The 14,570-nt window shown below is 42.9% G+C and overlaps 1 protein-coding gene and 1 long non-coding RNA gene across 2 annotated transcripts; one reads left to right on the forward strand and one right to left on the reverse strand.

Moving 5' to 3' along the window:
- The first annotated feature begins 1,940 nt into the window (after positions 1-1,940).
- LOC132653547 (uncharacterized) lies at positions 1,941-5,698 on the forward strand. Its single transcript, XR_009591275.1, has 3 exons — positions 1,941-2,239; positions 3,318-3,413; positions 4,807-5,698. It is a non-coding gene; the product is annotated as an uncharacterized LOC132653547 (long non-coding RNA).
- A 1,764-nt stretch (positions 5,699-7,462) lies between these two features.
- Positions 7,463-10,535, reverse strand: Otor (otoraplin). The gene is made up of 4 exons (XM_021652442.2): positions 10,406-10,535; positions 9,983-10,122; positions 9,052-9,159; positions 7,463-7,960 (listed from the first exon to the last, which is right to left on the reverse strand). The coding sequence occupies exons 1-4, from the start codon at positions 10,518-10,520 to the stop codon at positions 7,937-7,939; spliced, it is 387 nt and encodes a 128-aa protein (XP_021508117.1). The 5' UTR covers positions 10,521-10,535; the 3' UTR covers positions 7,463-7,936.
- Between the last annotated feature and the right edge of the window lie 4,035 nt (positions 10,536-14,570).

The raw sequence follows: 14,570 nt of genomic DNA on the forward strand, positions 1-14,570 counted from the left end.
TATGGCTCAAGCATTCAACAATGTGAGTCTCTGGGGCCATTCCTATTCAAACTACCACATTGCCTTAAATAGCCTTTTTTTTTTTTCACATTTTCTGAATGCTTGTTCTCAGAAAGCAGCCAAAAAGGTGTTTGAGAACAAGAGATGGGATTGTATATCCACAGACTCATTAATAGGTTTTATGTTTTCTGTGTCCACAGGATCATAGATGTGTGTTCAGAAGGACCTTTGGCTACTTATTACCACCACTCTTATGACAAGCACTCAAAGAAAATGCCCAAGTAAAGTGACATCATTGATGACTTAGGTATGGGACAGCAGAGGGTGGCAGGAGGGTTGGTTTGTTTGTTTCTATTTGCAGCTTTATTTGAGAACCCAGGAATAGGCACAGTGAGCTTTTTACTCTATTGCACCTTCCTAATTTATTTTCTCTACACACACACACAACCAGCTTCATCAGACATTAAAAATAATATTTGTGAAGCTTGAATGTAAGCGTGCACAACATGCCAAATGTTTGCAACATTCCTGATAGACAACTTCAGAAAAAAAAAGCATGAGTGTCTGGAAAGAAAAGATGTTCAATATTAATTTCCTTAAAAAAACAAAAACACTAACTCCACAAATGTTTTTCAGATGTTTTAAACCCTCTCATTTTAAACATAATCTCTTTGGTATTTGTGTGTGTCTATTATGCATTGTATACTACATGGAGTGGTTTGTGCAGAATGTCTGTCTACCCCAATTTTCATGATTATGCTCAAAGTTAATTATGATTGCTACCAAAGTATTGCTATTCCCACTTTGAGGACAAATGGATTGGGAAGCAAGACAATTGTCACACCCGAAACAGAAGCCTGAACACTCCGCCTCACTAAAAGGCTCTCCCTTATGTGTCTGGATTATGCACATAAGTTATAGTTAATTCTTGCGACAGCCCAGTCATGGATATGATGCTCATCTCTGTAAAGTCAAGGAGACAGAGGCTGAAAAGAATATGAACCTTATCCATGCAGGCACGGCCAGGAACTGGCAGTAAACATTTCTTCAAATCCTCGTCATGTCCTGGGCTCTCTGCTCATCATCTGCTTCCGTAGAGTACCAAAGGGCCTGATGATCCTGTGTATGGAAGTTGGTGGTGAGCACGAATGCGTGTGTAGGCAAGTGCATGCAGGAGGCAGAGGCCAGCTTTGAAAGGTAAGCTGCTTGTTTGAGACAGGGTCTCTCCCTGGGACTTAGAGCTTTTTGATTAGTAGGAAAGCCAGTGAACCTCAAGGATCCACCGGTCTCTGCCTCTCCAGCTCTCAAGTTACAAGCATGTGCCACCATGCTTTTTTGTTTGGTTTTGTTTCTTTGTTCGTTTTATGCCTGGGTGCTGGGGATCAAACTCAGGTCCTCGTGATGGACCATGCTAATCTGCCACCCCTCCCCCAGATTTCTTTTAAGAACCTATTGATTACCTAGATGCTGTATGGCGTGCCAGCTCCTCTTGTCCTTCATAAGTTTCTGTCACTTTGCTGTAACTATTTTCAGTTAGAACTTCTTGGATTTTTTTCCCCACTCCCAACCCCTTTGGGTCTAAGAAGCTTTTACAAAATCTTGAGTATATGCATGTAGAAAGTAGGTATACCAATCAAATAATTAAGGGTAATAAATCATAAAGGAATGCACACTCATGGCAGTGGTGGGCTCTCTCCCGTAGTGGGTCTCCTTTTGGCCAGGCATTGGTTGGGCATTCCCTCAATCTCTGCTCTGTCTTTATCTCTGCACATCTTGTAGGCAGGGTATGGAAGAGAGCCAACCCCTGACACTATTTAAGATATTCTGCTATGCTCACAGACAGGAGCCTCCCATAGCTGTCCTCTGAGAGGCTCCACCCAGCAGTGGATGGAAATAGATGCTGAGATTCACAGCCAAACATTGGGCAAAGCACACAGAGTAGTGTGGGAAAGTGGGAGGAAGGATAGAAGGACCTGAAGGGGACAGGAGCTCCACAAGACGACCAACAGCACCAACTAACCAGGGCTCAAAGGGGCTTGAAGCTCCTAGACTAGGACTGGGACCTAAGCCCCCTACACAGATGCAGCAGACGGGCAGCTCAGCATTCCCTAATAAGGGTAGCCAGGGCTGTTTCCCACATTGACTCTTTTGCCTGCTTTTGGTCATTTCCCCCTGCCCAGACTGCCTAGCCAGACCACAGGGGAAGAGGACCTGCTCAATCCTAATGCAACTTGACGAGGTGAGAAGGGTTGGTAGAGGGTGCTCCCCTTTCCTGAGGAATAGGGGAGGGGTGGGGGGAAATAAGGGAGGGTGGGACTGGGAGGAGAAGATGGAGGGTACTACAATTGGGGTGTAAAGTGAATTAATTAATTAATTAATTTGTTTAAAAGGAAGGTATATTAAAATAATTATTTGCTATTATAAAATGTTACTGTAAATTAAAGACAAAAATCATTGATTCAAATATGCTTTGATTGAAGCAGCTGTGCTTATTTATTTTTGCGTTTACTTTAATCTTGTCTTGGGCCAGTGACAGGCTCAGTGGGTAGACACACTTGCATGTGAACCTGGCAACGTTGGTTCTATTTTGAGCTCCCACCAGGTAGCAGAGGAGAATGGGCTCCTAGGAGTTGTCCTCTGACCTTCACTTATGTCCTTTGTGCTCGCTCGCTCTCACTTAAAATAAGTAAGAAGATAAATATCTTAAAGAAGTCTTGCTTGAATCTTTGGCAGTATAGGAAGTGAAGCCTTGCCACTATTTTTCAGAGGTGATCAATATTTCCATTTTACATTTGCTAATGCTGAGAGTTCCTTCCTCACATAAATTTGTAGTATAAAATGTCACAAGCATGTTTAGGGCCATTTGAGAAATTGTTTCAAATTCTGCCCTAATCCAAAACCAAAATTAATTACACATATTTTATGAGACTTGAGTCAGCAACTCCAACAGCATTCTTTAAAGTCAAGTGTCTTAACACAATGCAACCCAAAGATTCACCAATGTGATACACGCCAAGGACCGATGGTAGGAATTACTGAAAGGCCAATTCCCAGAATGAACGCATCACCTTTCCAGAAGAGCTCGCAGCTTTGTGTACAGAATAAAAGCACCAAGATCCATAGCACATTGTGTCAAATCTCAGCCACGGTATTTCAGGTGGTGTTTGTTGGCAGTGAGAGGTATACGGGAATGTGCAGTGCCAAGCGCACACGTGTGTTTAGGACTAAGGCACACTGTACTGTGTGTAGAAACTGCCAGAACCACTGATTCTTAAAATTCTTAATTTGATTAATCTGAATCTTAATTTGCCTTTCAGATATGTGGACGTCCTGGGCTCAAATAAATAAATATTTTTAAAATAGGAGTCTAGAACCCATAGGGAAGAGCTTGTAAACTCCCTTGATACCTCAGTGTAAGTACTGCTTTTGGTCATTGTGCATTCAGGAACCTTCTATGACTGCTGCAATTGATTATAGGACCCCAGATATGATTGCAGCCCACAGTTTAAGAGCCTGTCTACCTATGGTAACCTTGCATCTATAACCATGCGCTGTTTATGCTTCCCCAGGGGGGTGTCTATTGCCCAAGTTCTGTGAGGTCAAAGCCTGAAAGACAGTGGTAGCCATTCTTCTGTGTTGTTTCATCCTGATTAGCCAGTCTGTGGTCATCTGCGGGCAGCAGGAGCTAAGAAATAAAGAAAGAAGGAAGAGACCATGGGGCTTCACCCTGTGTTTTGGCTAACAGAAAATTCGTTTCTGTAGCTGAGGGACATGCTCAGGCACCAGGCTCAGCTACGACAGTACATGACTGGTAGATACAGCAGAAGACTTAGGCAGTATAACTGACAGTAATTGACACTGGGGTATAAAGGAAGCTTACAAACTAAAATTCCCCATGGGGCACAGAATCTGTGTTTTAAATTCTTTTATTTTATTGAGTCCAGGACATCCACATGCTAGGAAGGCAAACTCCCTACCACTGAGCTGTAGCCACAGCGTCGCTTGAATTTGTTATTTCAGAACAAGGTCTCACTAAGTTGTCTGGGTTGGCCTTGTACTTGCCTGGTAGCCTCATCAAGTCCTGTACAGATCTTCCACAGGAGCTAGAATTACAGGCCTCTGCCTCCACTCAGGTGCTTGCTATCAGTTGTGTGTGTGTGTGTGGAGGCGCTGGGGGTCGGGGGCAGGGTAGGATGCCTGCATGCCAAGCCACAAATGTCATATGCAGAGGTCAGAGGACAACTTCAAAGGGTCAGTTCTTTCCTTCTATCACGGGGTCACAAGGTTCCAACTCAGGCTGTCAGGATTGGCAGCTAGTAATTCCCTGCTAAGCTACCATAGCAGCCCTAATTTTTTGTAATGAATATCATATCATTGATATTCTTATCAATATCATTCATTGATAACCATTTAGTGCCATTTTTTAAATCTAAGAATTACATTTTGCAACCTTTACACTCCTTTTTCCCTTCTAATTCCTTTCATGTCCCTCTAAACAATCCCTTATGTATTCAGACCTCTTCTCATACATTAATTTTTTATTAAATAAGTATCTATATGTGTATGTATACAGCAAATCATGTCTAATTAATGTTGCCTTTATTTTCATGTGTTTAGGGCTGACCCATTAGGATTGGCATCGAGAGAGAGAGAGAGAGAGAGAGAGAGAGAGAGAGAGAGAGAGAGATCTGTGTCAGCTGCTATTGACTCTCTGTAACTCTTCACCTAGGGTGGGGCTTTGTGAGAACTTTCTCCATCTGTGTTGCATGTCTGTCAACTGGTATCATCTTTTCCGGTCTTCTGCAGGCAATCATATGCTGACAGCTCATGGAAACAGCATCTGTTTTGTCCAGAAGCCACCACCACGCAGCAGGACTGACAGCCTGTTGCAGATGCTAAAGTGCCATTGCGCTTAGTGAGGAAAGAATTCCCCAACAGGAAGGGGGACCAGAATGACTCTTCACCCACAGACTCCTGCTACAACAATTTGGTAAAGGCTGAGGGGCTACGGTATGGATACAGGTTAGGACGATGCGCAAAGCATCAAGAATGCTGAAATCCTCTGAACCTTGGGAGGGTTGCATCATCACTCACGTTCAGTAGCTTTTATATTTCTTAACAAGCCGAGGGGAAGGCACAGATATCAGCCTGTCGCATGTGCAGAGAAACCCATGGAGATCGTGCAGACTCTGATTCAGAATGTTTCCCAGGGCCCTGAGATCTGTCCAGTGACCAGTTCTCAGGGATGCATTTTACATCAGAAGCAGAGAGGATTGTCATGCCATGCGTGGTGAACTCTATTTTCTTATAGATCAGTCCTGGAGGATAAGAGCTTGTCGATATAAGCAGGATTTCTGCTGCAGAAGCCCGCGGAGTGGGGAGTGAGTCTCAAACCCTGGCGCCAAACAGGTGGCGCAGGAGGTGTGCTTCAAATCCACAAGGGAGATGATATCTGAGATAAGGAAGGAGAGAGCTAGGCACGATAACACACACCTTTAGTTCCAGCACTCAGGAGGCAGAGGCAGACAGATCTGAGTTCAAGGCCAGTTTGATCTACAGAGAGGGTTCTATGATAGGACAGCCAGGTTACACAGAAAAACAAAACAAATCAAAGCAAACTAAGGAGGGGAAGAAGGAAAGAAAAGGGAAGAAAAAAAAAGGAATTAGAGAATGGATAAGTGGGAAAAAATAATGTAAAACTTTTGCAAGTCCTTGAAAGAACATTACCTTTCATGACATAAAATGAACTAGAATAAACCATGGTGTTATTTTGGTTTTGATACTATTTTACTTGTGTGAGTCCCATAAAAATCTGGTAAAATAATATCCACCCAAAGTCACAGTGGTAACAGCAGAAAAAGGCCCCAGTTTCTGGGTGTTAAGAATTCTCCCTACTTCTTTACTCATATTTACAGGATAGCCAGAGCACAGAAAGCTAGATGGGCAGCCTCGATCCAAGTTCCCAACACTGTCTCTACCCAAAGGTCAAGAAGACGGAAAGAAGAAAGGATGGAAAAAAGGAGGGCGGGACGGAAGGAGGGAGGGAGGGAGGAAGGGAAGGGAGGAAGGGAAGGAAGGACAAACGTGGAAACTAGCAATACTTTTCCTTTGGCAGGGACTGTCATAACAGTTTTTAATTATAAGGAAACAAATAGAAATTCATGACCAAAAAAATGCTTTAGCTATACACAGTCAATGACGATTTATAGTTAAACATAGGAAATGTGTAGATACCCCTGCCAGGTAGCAAGGCAGGCCTCAGTGGACCTAGAAGTCATTGAACTTTTGCACTCACAATCAACTTTCAACCCCACTTCCCATTTTTACTGGTAACACTCTAATTTTAAGAAAGAGGAAACATCACAATTGACCTCCTTAGAATTTAAAATACCATAATAAAAAAGGAAGAGCCACATTGGGTGGAGGTGTGAGGGCTAAGGTTCAGCTCACTAAGGGAAAGCCATTTCTCCTGGGAAAGTGCGAGTAGCCTCCTTTGCAGCTGCTAACCTCAGAAAGTGAAAGGTTTCCTCCTTACCCACCTTCCTCCTCCCAGAAGCATCCAGGAGTTTCCTTCTGGGTCCGATTAAATTCTGATTTTAACCTATGAGACCGGGGTAGACTGAGAACCTGCGCATGTGGTAAGAAAAGACAGAAGCGGGCCCACGTGCTAAAGTAACACATTTCTACTTCCTGGAGAAGGAACGTGTGTATCTGTGACGAGCCCTGCACACAATACTAACAGCTGGTTTGTTTTGAGTTGGCCTTTAACCTAGCCACGTGACCTAGGTGGTGGCTCTATGTAAGCTCCGTGGCTTGGGGTACAGAAGCATTGCGACAAGGATAACGGGTGGGGACGCACGGGAATCCCGGAGGCCAGGCTGACCACCAGGCCGGAGAGTGGGCCTAACTCAATGTTCGCTGCTGGCTGGAGCTGCAGGTGGGAGAATCGAGGGCTGTGGGAGCCCTGACTCTGTCTCCCCAGATTTCCAGCTCTCTGAGGAAAATGCAGCTTGTGGATTCGGTTCCTGACTCCGGTCTCTGGCGTCTAATGTGACAGGCATCAGGAATTCCAGTTCTTCATTTATAAAGGTGGGCCCCTGACTCCCCGATAACAGCCAAGGAAACTTCTCAGTGCATTAGACTTGTTCAGACGAATATTTATGGAAAGAAGAAATGAAAGTAGAAACAGAGGAAAAAGTCTTCAGCCTTGGTTTTTGGCTGTCTCTTTTGATGACTCAAAGCTTGAAAAAGAGCCAGACAAGTAACAGAGCAAAAGGAAACTCCTCCAAAGATTGCCCCGTTCCCACTACCGCCAGCCACAGTACACACACACAGACGTATTTAAATTTGAGGAAACATATATTGGACATTTAGAATGTAAAACTATCCCCACCTAAATAACATGTGAAATATTTTTTAAAGAAAAATCCAGAGACATAGTCCAAATATTTATGAGTCCAAAAGCTCTTTTTATACCCAACATCCTTACATCCAAGAGTATTCAATATAAAAAAGTACCAATGTTAAACTGTCCTGACAAATACAGTATTAAGACTTCAAAAGTCCAAAAGTCAGACTTTAACTCACCACGCTTAGGTGCATGGAGTCAGAACTGGAAAGAATGACCTTTGAGAAGTAACAACAGATAAAGAACCTTGTATGTGGGTCACTGAGTAAATGAAGATATGCCTCACTGAAAATTAAGTCCTGTTATAAATGGCTTCTGTGAGTCACACAGCACAGTGCAGCAGCCTGTGGAAAGACCCGACAGCAGGAAACAAAACTGAGCTGACAATTCCCGTATATTAGCACCTTCAACATCCAAACTCCCGCCACCAAAATAAAGCCAGAAAGGTACAGACACATAGTTTTTGTTATTTCATGTCTCCTCTTCATCATTGGTGTTTTTATTTTATCTGCAGTTTTAATTAATTTCTTATTCACAGAAGAAGTCAATATCCTAAAGAGAGAAAAAAACATATTGAACTTCCAGGCTGGTTCCACAAAAGCAGGTGTAGATTATTAATTTAAAAATAAGATTTAATTTATGTTTATAATAACTCCAGGTTGAAAACCTGAAGATAAAAATAATTGCCACCTTAAGTCAAATACTATTTAAAATGAAGGCCTTTCAGTACTCCTCTGGCTTGCAGTTACTTGACAGATGGAGGGCAGGGCTGTGAGGGGACCACAAGGGGGCGTGTCTGATGGGCGGGGCTGTGTTTGAAGCACCGCAGTCAGCTGGGGAGACTCACGTCCAAGTAACCGCCTTGCAAAGGAGCCCAGAAAGGATTTTTTGTCTCTGCCACAGGACCCGAGGGCATCGGGAAGACCAGGATTTTATTTCATGCATAAGTGGAATCTATCTGCCACAAGATAAGACTCAAAGAATTTTCTAGAGTATTTTGAGCTTCTAAAAAACAAGTGCTAATTTTTTCTTCAATCTACCTTTCATAAATAAATCTGTCTTTCATAAAATCATCCGGAAAAACAGCTTAGTAATTTTTTTAGTTCCTTTCTCTATGACACGGATGCCTTCCAGCATAACTTATATTTAAAACAGAAGGAGTACTGTGTGCTGTAGACTTGAAACGCTGCCAGTCTCCATTCACACACACACACACACACACACACACACACACACACACACACGGCAGGTGTGAGTTACAAATCAGCCTGGACGGGAAATTAGTCTACAGTATATGAAAATAATGTATGTGTGTACATTAAAACATCAAGTTGTACATCTTCAATATACAATTTCACTGGCCAATTATATTCCTGATAAAGATAACAGTGTTCAAACATTGAAACATTTTTTTAAAGAATACACTCAGCTAGAGTGATTGCAGTGTGTGGAGAAAGTGTGCTATCCTCACACGGTTATAGTCAATACGTCCATTGTAAATGTCTCCTTCTGATAAAAGCCGCTGTCGGAACCTGTTCTGTGCAGCATATACTGTAAGTTGGAGGACTTGTTCTTTTTTTTTTAGAACAAGTCTACATTACCCAAGATCTGAGACAACCCCCAGTCACCTCTGAGATGCTTACCGTGGTGGGGATTTCCTTGGTGGCCTCCTGGTATACTCGTTGCTCTTTGACCAAGTTGCTGGGGAAATAACCCACAATTCCCATCTCATCCTGGTGGTCACCGTAAACCTGTGTGTCCCAAACAGCAGCAGTCAGGGCAAGGCTGATGCCTGGGGCTTTGAGAAACTTCTTTCCTCGTAATGAAAATTACATGAGCCAGCGCCTTCCCTTCCCTTCCGTTGTGCATCCCAGGGCAGAGCAAGTCTGAAGCTCACTGGCAACATCGGGAATTCCGAGTCTGCCCTTTTGGGACAGGTCTGACTTGTCTGAAACTTTAACATTACTTCACTTTCTGCAATCTCATGACATCCCTGAAATCTCTGGAATCTATAAAAATTAAGGTCAGTAAAAAAATTAAAAGCAAATAGCCACTCATTTTAAAGTATGTATACTTCTCACTTCTTAACAATTCAAAGCAACTTACTGAGTGCATTCTGATTGAATCCTTCATTGGTTTAGAATGTATCTTTTGCATGACATCAACCATGCCTCATCCCACCGGCCTCTGCTCTGTCTGTGAGTACATTTTAGCTCAATAAAGAAGCTCCTGCAGAATCAAAGAAGGCTCTAACTTTTCCTAAAGGAACATTCTCGTTTAGACTGACCACTAACACAACCCTGGGCAAATTTTCTCAGGTACTTTTTGAAGGAGACTCAACTTCTATGCAGTGTGCAAGCTTTCAGCACGCATGTATTTTTGCTATTCAAGACATCATTTTGACTTACCTTCAATTTTGTTATGAGATTAGCCTTTTTCAATGCACTAGCAGAAAATGACAGCTACTGTTAGACATTAAATGGATTGAAGAGAGGGAAGTCAGAAAAAGTTGCAAGCAACACAAGTAAGAAATATATACATGTGTGTATTTAAAAAAAAAAAATCTCATCTTACACTGCCAGCCCAAAACTCTCCAGCTCCATTTTCTTTTACCAGCTTGGAATAAACGTAGATCTGCTGCCCTTTCTTGACATTGATGAATCTACAGTCTGGGGCATTGTAATCTTCCTGTGCTCTGGCCAGAGAAATAGTATCTAGAAGAAAAAGAAAGAAAGAAAAGATGTGACTAGATGTCCTACAAGTAAAAAGCATAGAAGAGAAGCAGGAGAGTCCAGGTCGGTCAAAAAGAAAAGAGAGAAAGCCACACAATTAAAAGCTGCAACAACATCTTAGGCAAATGAATTCTCCACAGTTAGAAGCAAACACAGATGGTGAGGTGCAGGGCTGAGAACACAAGCACATTGAAGATCCACTACAGAGTACAATCTGGCTTCATGCCAGACATATTCCAGTTATACAATGATGGTGACTCCTTACAGACACACTCCTCATCTGCGCACAACTTCTTAGAAGAAAGTTTATCCATAAACACTCCTTGTCCCGCACAGAGAGCCGCAAGGCCCCCAAGCAAAAGAATCAACATTCTTGTCATCTTCCCTTTCTTCCTGTTTCCACTAGCACACTTTGCCTGACTTCAGTGGTTCTTTTATTTGAAAGCCAAACCTCGGCGTAAATACCCACCCAATAGGAAAGGGCTTCGCCCCCAACTCTTCACTCCCCACCCCCCTTTCATAACATGTGCTCCTAGATTCCAGATGCTTTTTAGAATTTAATTTTCCAGAAAGAGTCAAACTCCTAGTGCCATGGTTAAAGCTACATCCTCCACGGCTGTGGTATCCACCAGCAGGGCACGGTTGAAAGAACTGAGAATGTCAACCACTGTTTATTCTTCTGTTTTATCCTTCTATTCTTTCAGTTTATGAGCAACCATGTATTGATTGTAAAAATTTGTTCAAAATATAAAATAGAGGCTGGGGAGACAGTTCAGTGGATAAAGCATTTGCTGGGCAAGTGTGAAGAACAGAATGCCAGAACCCACACAAAAACTGGACAGGCACGGAGGCCCTTCAGAGACAGACATAGGTGTCTGTGGGGCAAGCTGGCTAGCCACAGTAACTGGATCCAGCAAGCTCTGAGCTGGGCAAGAGCCTCAATCTAGAAAGTGGAGAAAAATGAAGGAACACACCCACATCACACATGTAAACACTACACACACACACCGCGCCACACACATTCACATTTTAAAAAGTAAAAATGCCTTGAGTTCAAAATTTATTTTTGGTAAGTGTAACTAATAAAATTCTAGATTTATATAATATATGTAAATATATTTACATGATATATTTTTAGTTTATATATGTAGGTATATTTGCATAATATAAAGAAATCTTATACAAATCTTTTGTGATAGGTTTCTTAGAAGTTATGTTTTGCCTGAGCATCTGATGGATTCTAGAACACACTAGTTAATATCACAACCAGATCCTAGTAATGTGGAAGCAAGACACAGGTGGGTAAGGAAATGAGGGCAATTCCTTCTTTATTCCAGGGTATCTTAGCTTTCCCTCACTCGCCTGACACAATCAACCCATGAGGAAAAAGCATTTATCTTAAGCTACAGGTCTGGAATTTCCAGTCCATATTCACCGCTCCTATTGATTTGGCTTTGCGAAGACTGTTACAGAGAACGCCACTTATCTTATTGCTGGGAAACAGAAGATATGGGAAAAACAGCCAGTTTGGCTCACCCCTAGCGACAGAGAGCACACATTTAACATGTAAGTTTTTTAGAGACATTCAAGATCAAGACTACTAACTTCCTCCAAGGACTGCTTTAGTCTGCAAATGCCCTGACTGATCAGAGAGGGCCAAACTGTTACTGTGGTGCTTTCAATGAAAATGCCCGCATGCCTCCCACCATGACGCTAACAGGCTACCTCTCCGAACTGTAAGCCAGTCCCAGTTAAATGTCTCCTTCATAAGGATCAGCGTGGCCAGGGTGTGTCATCACTGCAATAAAACCCTAGGACAGTTAGTTATTCCCACTTTCCTGTTCTTAAGCATCTCTCCTATAGGAGGAACTGGAAGGTAACAGGCCAGTAGAAAATCACCCTGCTCTTGGCCTGTCTCTGAACCTGGGCTCAGAAATCCTCACCCCCATGACTCGGGGTTAATGGCCAAGCAATACTTAATGGTCACGCTGCACTTTTCCACTAGCTCACTGTGCATGCTCTGAAACCCCTAAAACCCCACCCTCTCTTTGTAGCCTCCTGCTCTCTGTTCCTGCTCAAAGGCAGCCGCCAATCTGTTTCTCCCCAATAAATTTTGTGTGATTGTTGTGTGGTGTGACTCTTTGGTATTCCTAAGCTCCCTATTGCTAAGATACCTTTTCAGTAAAGACCCTCTCAGGAACATTTTAGAGGTCCCTGATACATAGTTCCATCTGTTTAGTAAAGATTCACTGAACATATACTGTATGTTAAGCTTTGTTTTAGGCATGTACAATCTAGCATTGAATGAAAACCAGCCTTGGTCTGAACAGTTTATCATTACCAGGAGAAACAGACAGCATCCAGCTGCGTTTTAGGGGGTGCTTGGGATGAGCACTTCTCTGGTCAGGTGAAATTGACCCCCACCTACTGTTTCTGAACTAGAGCTCCCTGTCAGTCTGCCTCTCCAACTTGGCTGACCATGTGGCTTTAAAGACCCGATATGAGGGACAAAAACTTATTAAGCAATTTTGTGTAGAATTATTTTCCAAGGGATTGGTAATGCAAAATACACTTACTATAATTAAAGTTTTCTTATTTAGCATAGGTATGAGCGCATGTACATGTATGCAGTAGTTTTACTGTTTTGTTTGTGTGTGCACAGGTTTTTAGGACATGGGCATATTGTTCTCAGGGTAGGGTCCTGTATACAGTTGGTCTGATTTGCAAGACTCTTTTATTCAGTATCTTGATTAGAGCTGATAGGAAGCCCAAATGGCCAAAGTGCCCCCTGCTGACCCCCTATCCACAGGTCACACAGAGGAACTAAGAGCCACTGCTACTGCCTCATATCAATGTCAAATTCACAAAATTCAACATCTTTCCTGCTTCACATCAAGGAGAGGATGGATTAGAAACTGCCTTGAAAAGTGTAATGGCAGGGTGGGTTCTGTTTTATTTGTTTTTCTTCCTTTATCCAAGGCCCTAAAAGCATCTGCAGGAAAATGCAAACATTGATTAACTCTTAGTTCTGACTGGACAGTTGCCTTCAGATTGTTCCAGTCCCAATCCAGCAGCCAACATGAGACTTAAAAGATAATTGCCACTTTAGAGCTACTCCAAGAAACAGACTGGATAAGCTGAAGGCAGCCACAAGGTACACAGTCTTCCACAGGAGACTGAAGGGTATGTCACCTCCAAGCAACTGCAAATAACAAATAGCTAAGGCCAATGTAACATTGTAATTGGTCTTGTGAAGGTGGAGAAACAAACCATTCTAGGCGCAGATTATTCTGGTATTTGCAGTGGGCAAATATGAATTTAATTAAATTTATAACTCAGACCCAAGAAACTGTGCCTAATGTCATGCTCATAGTGCTGCAGGCACTGGAGAAGCCCTAAGAGTTCTGACCGGAGCGCATTCGCCTGCTTTTTCTGAGTTTTCAGATGTCCCCCAGTCCTTTCATCTTTAAATTTCACGGTCTGTCATTCTTCAAAGGCGCCCGTGGCTTCTTTCCCATCTGAGGAGAGGCTGCAGCATGTGGAGCTGCAGCTGGGGCAGCATGGAGTTGGCTGGGAGAGGAGCAAGGAGGCTGTAGCGGGGCTTAGTAGCTGCTCCTTGGCTTAGATCTCCCCTCAGGTCTGCATCTATGTATTAGGAGTCCTTGGAGTACTAACACCTTGCTCTGTTTTCTTCTGTTTGGCTTTGCTAAATAAGCTTAGTTAAACTGCTGGTGAGTCTCCAGCGAATTCTTTCCAGAGAGGACAGAGCAAGGAAAACTCTGCCCTCCAGCACCCTCCCAATGCCCACTGACGCTGACGGTTAGGTTCAGCTTACACAACCACTCTCCACAGGCCTCACTCTTCCATCTAGTGTGGACGTTGTCTTGACATTTGTTTGTTTGCATTATTCCTGATGTGTTCTCTGGGACTCCTTTCATTAATTTCTAAACATGGTTTTATTAGCAGAGAGAAGTTAAGCCGTAAGTATAAGCAAAACTAAAAAAGCTTTCAGAAAACCAAAGTGGGTACAGCAGGGCACAGGCTTATAATCAAAACTTGGGTGAAAGTCTGGGGCCAGCCTGGACTACACTTATCCCAAAACAAAACAAAACTCGTAAACACTGGGCAGGGGACATCACGCTCAGGGGTAGGCTGAGTGCCTAGTCTAAGCTGTGCACAGCACCCCACAAAGGGAGATTAGCTGTTCTAGGGAAGAGGTTACACAATCTTGCCCTTGGAGGAGGTCTGGCATTTTATCTTACCTACATATTCACTTATTTACTTTCGGATTTTGAGGGTCTCATTGAGCTAAACCTGGTCTTGAACTTGCAGCGCTCCTCCTGCCTTTGCCTTCATAATGCTGCAATTACACACAGGCAATACAAAGCCTGGGATACTAAAAATCAGTATTGGGACTAGATAGTAACCTT

Source organism: Meriones unguiculatus, chromosome 4, assembly GCF_030254825.1.
Source record: "Meriones unguiculatus strain TT.TT164.6M chromosome 4, Bangor_MerUng_6.1, whole genome shotgun sequence".
In the NCBI taxonomy this organism is placed as follows: Eukaryota; Metazoa; Chordata; class Mammalia; order Rodentia; family Muridae; genus Meriones; species Meriones unguiculatus.

What these genes read in the sequence shown, in the direction of transcription:
- Otor (XM_021652442.2), bottom strand. Translation starts at nt 10,520, where the DNA reads ATGACAAGAATGTTGATTCTTTTGCTTGGGGGCCTTGCGGCTCTCTGT. An exon ending in CGCAGATGAGGAGTGTGTCT is followed by an intron (nt 10,123 to 10,405) that starts GTAAGGAGTCAC and finishes TTTTTCTTCTAG; the next exon opens with ATACTATTTCTCTGGCCAGA. An exon ending in GAGAGTTTTGGGCTGGCAGT is followed by an intron (nt 9,160 to 9,982) that starts GTAAGATGAGAT and finishes TGGGACACACAG; the next exon opens with GTTTACGGTGACCACCAGGA.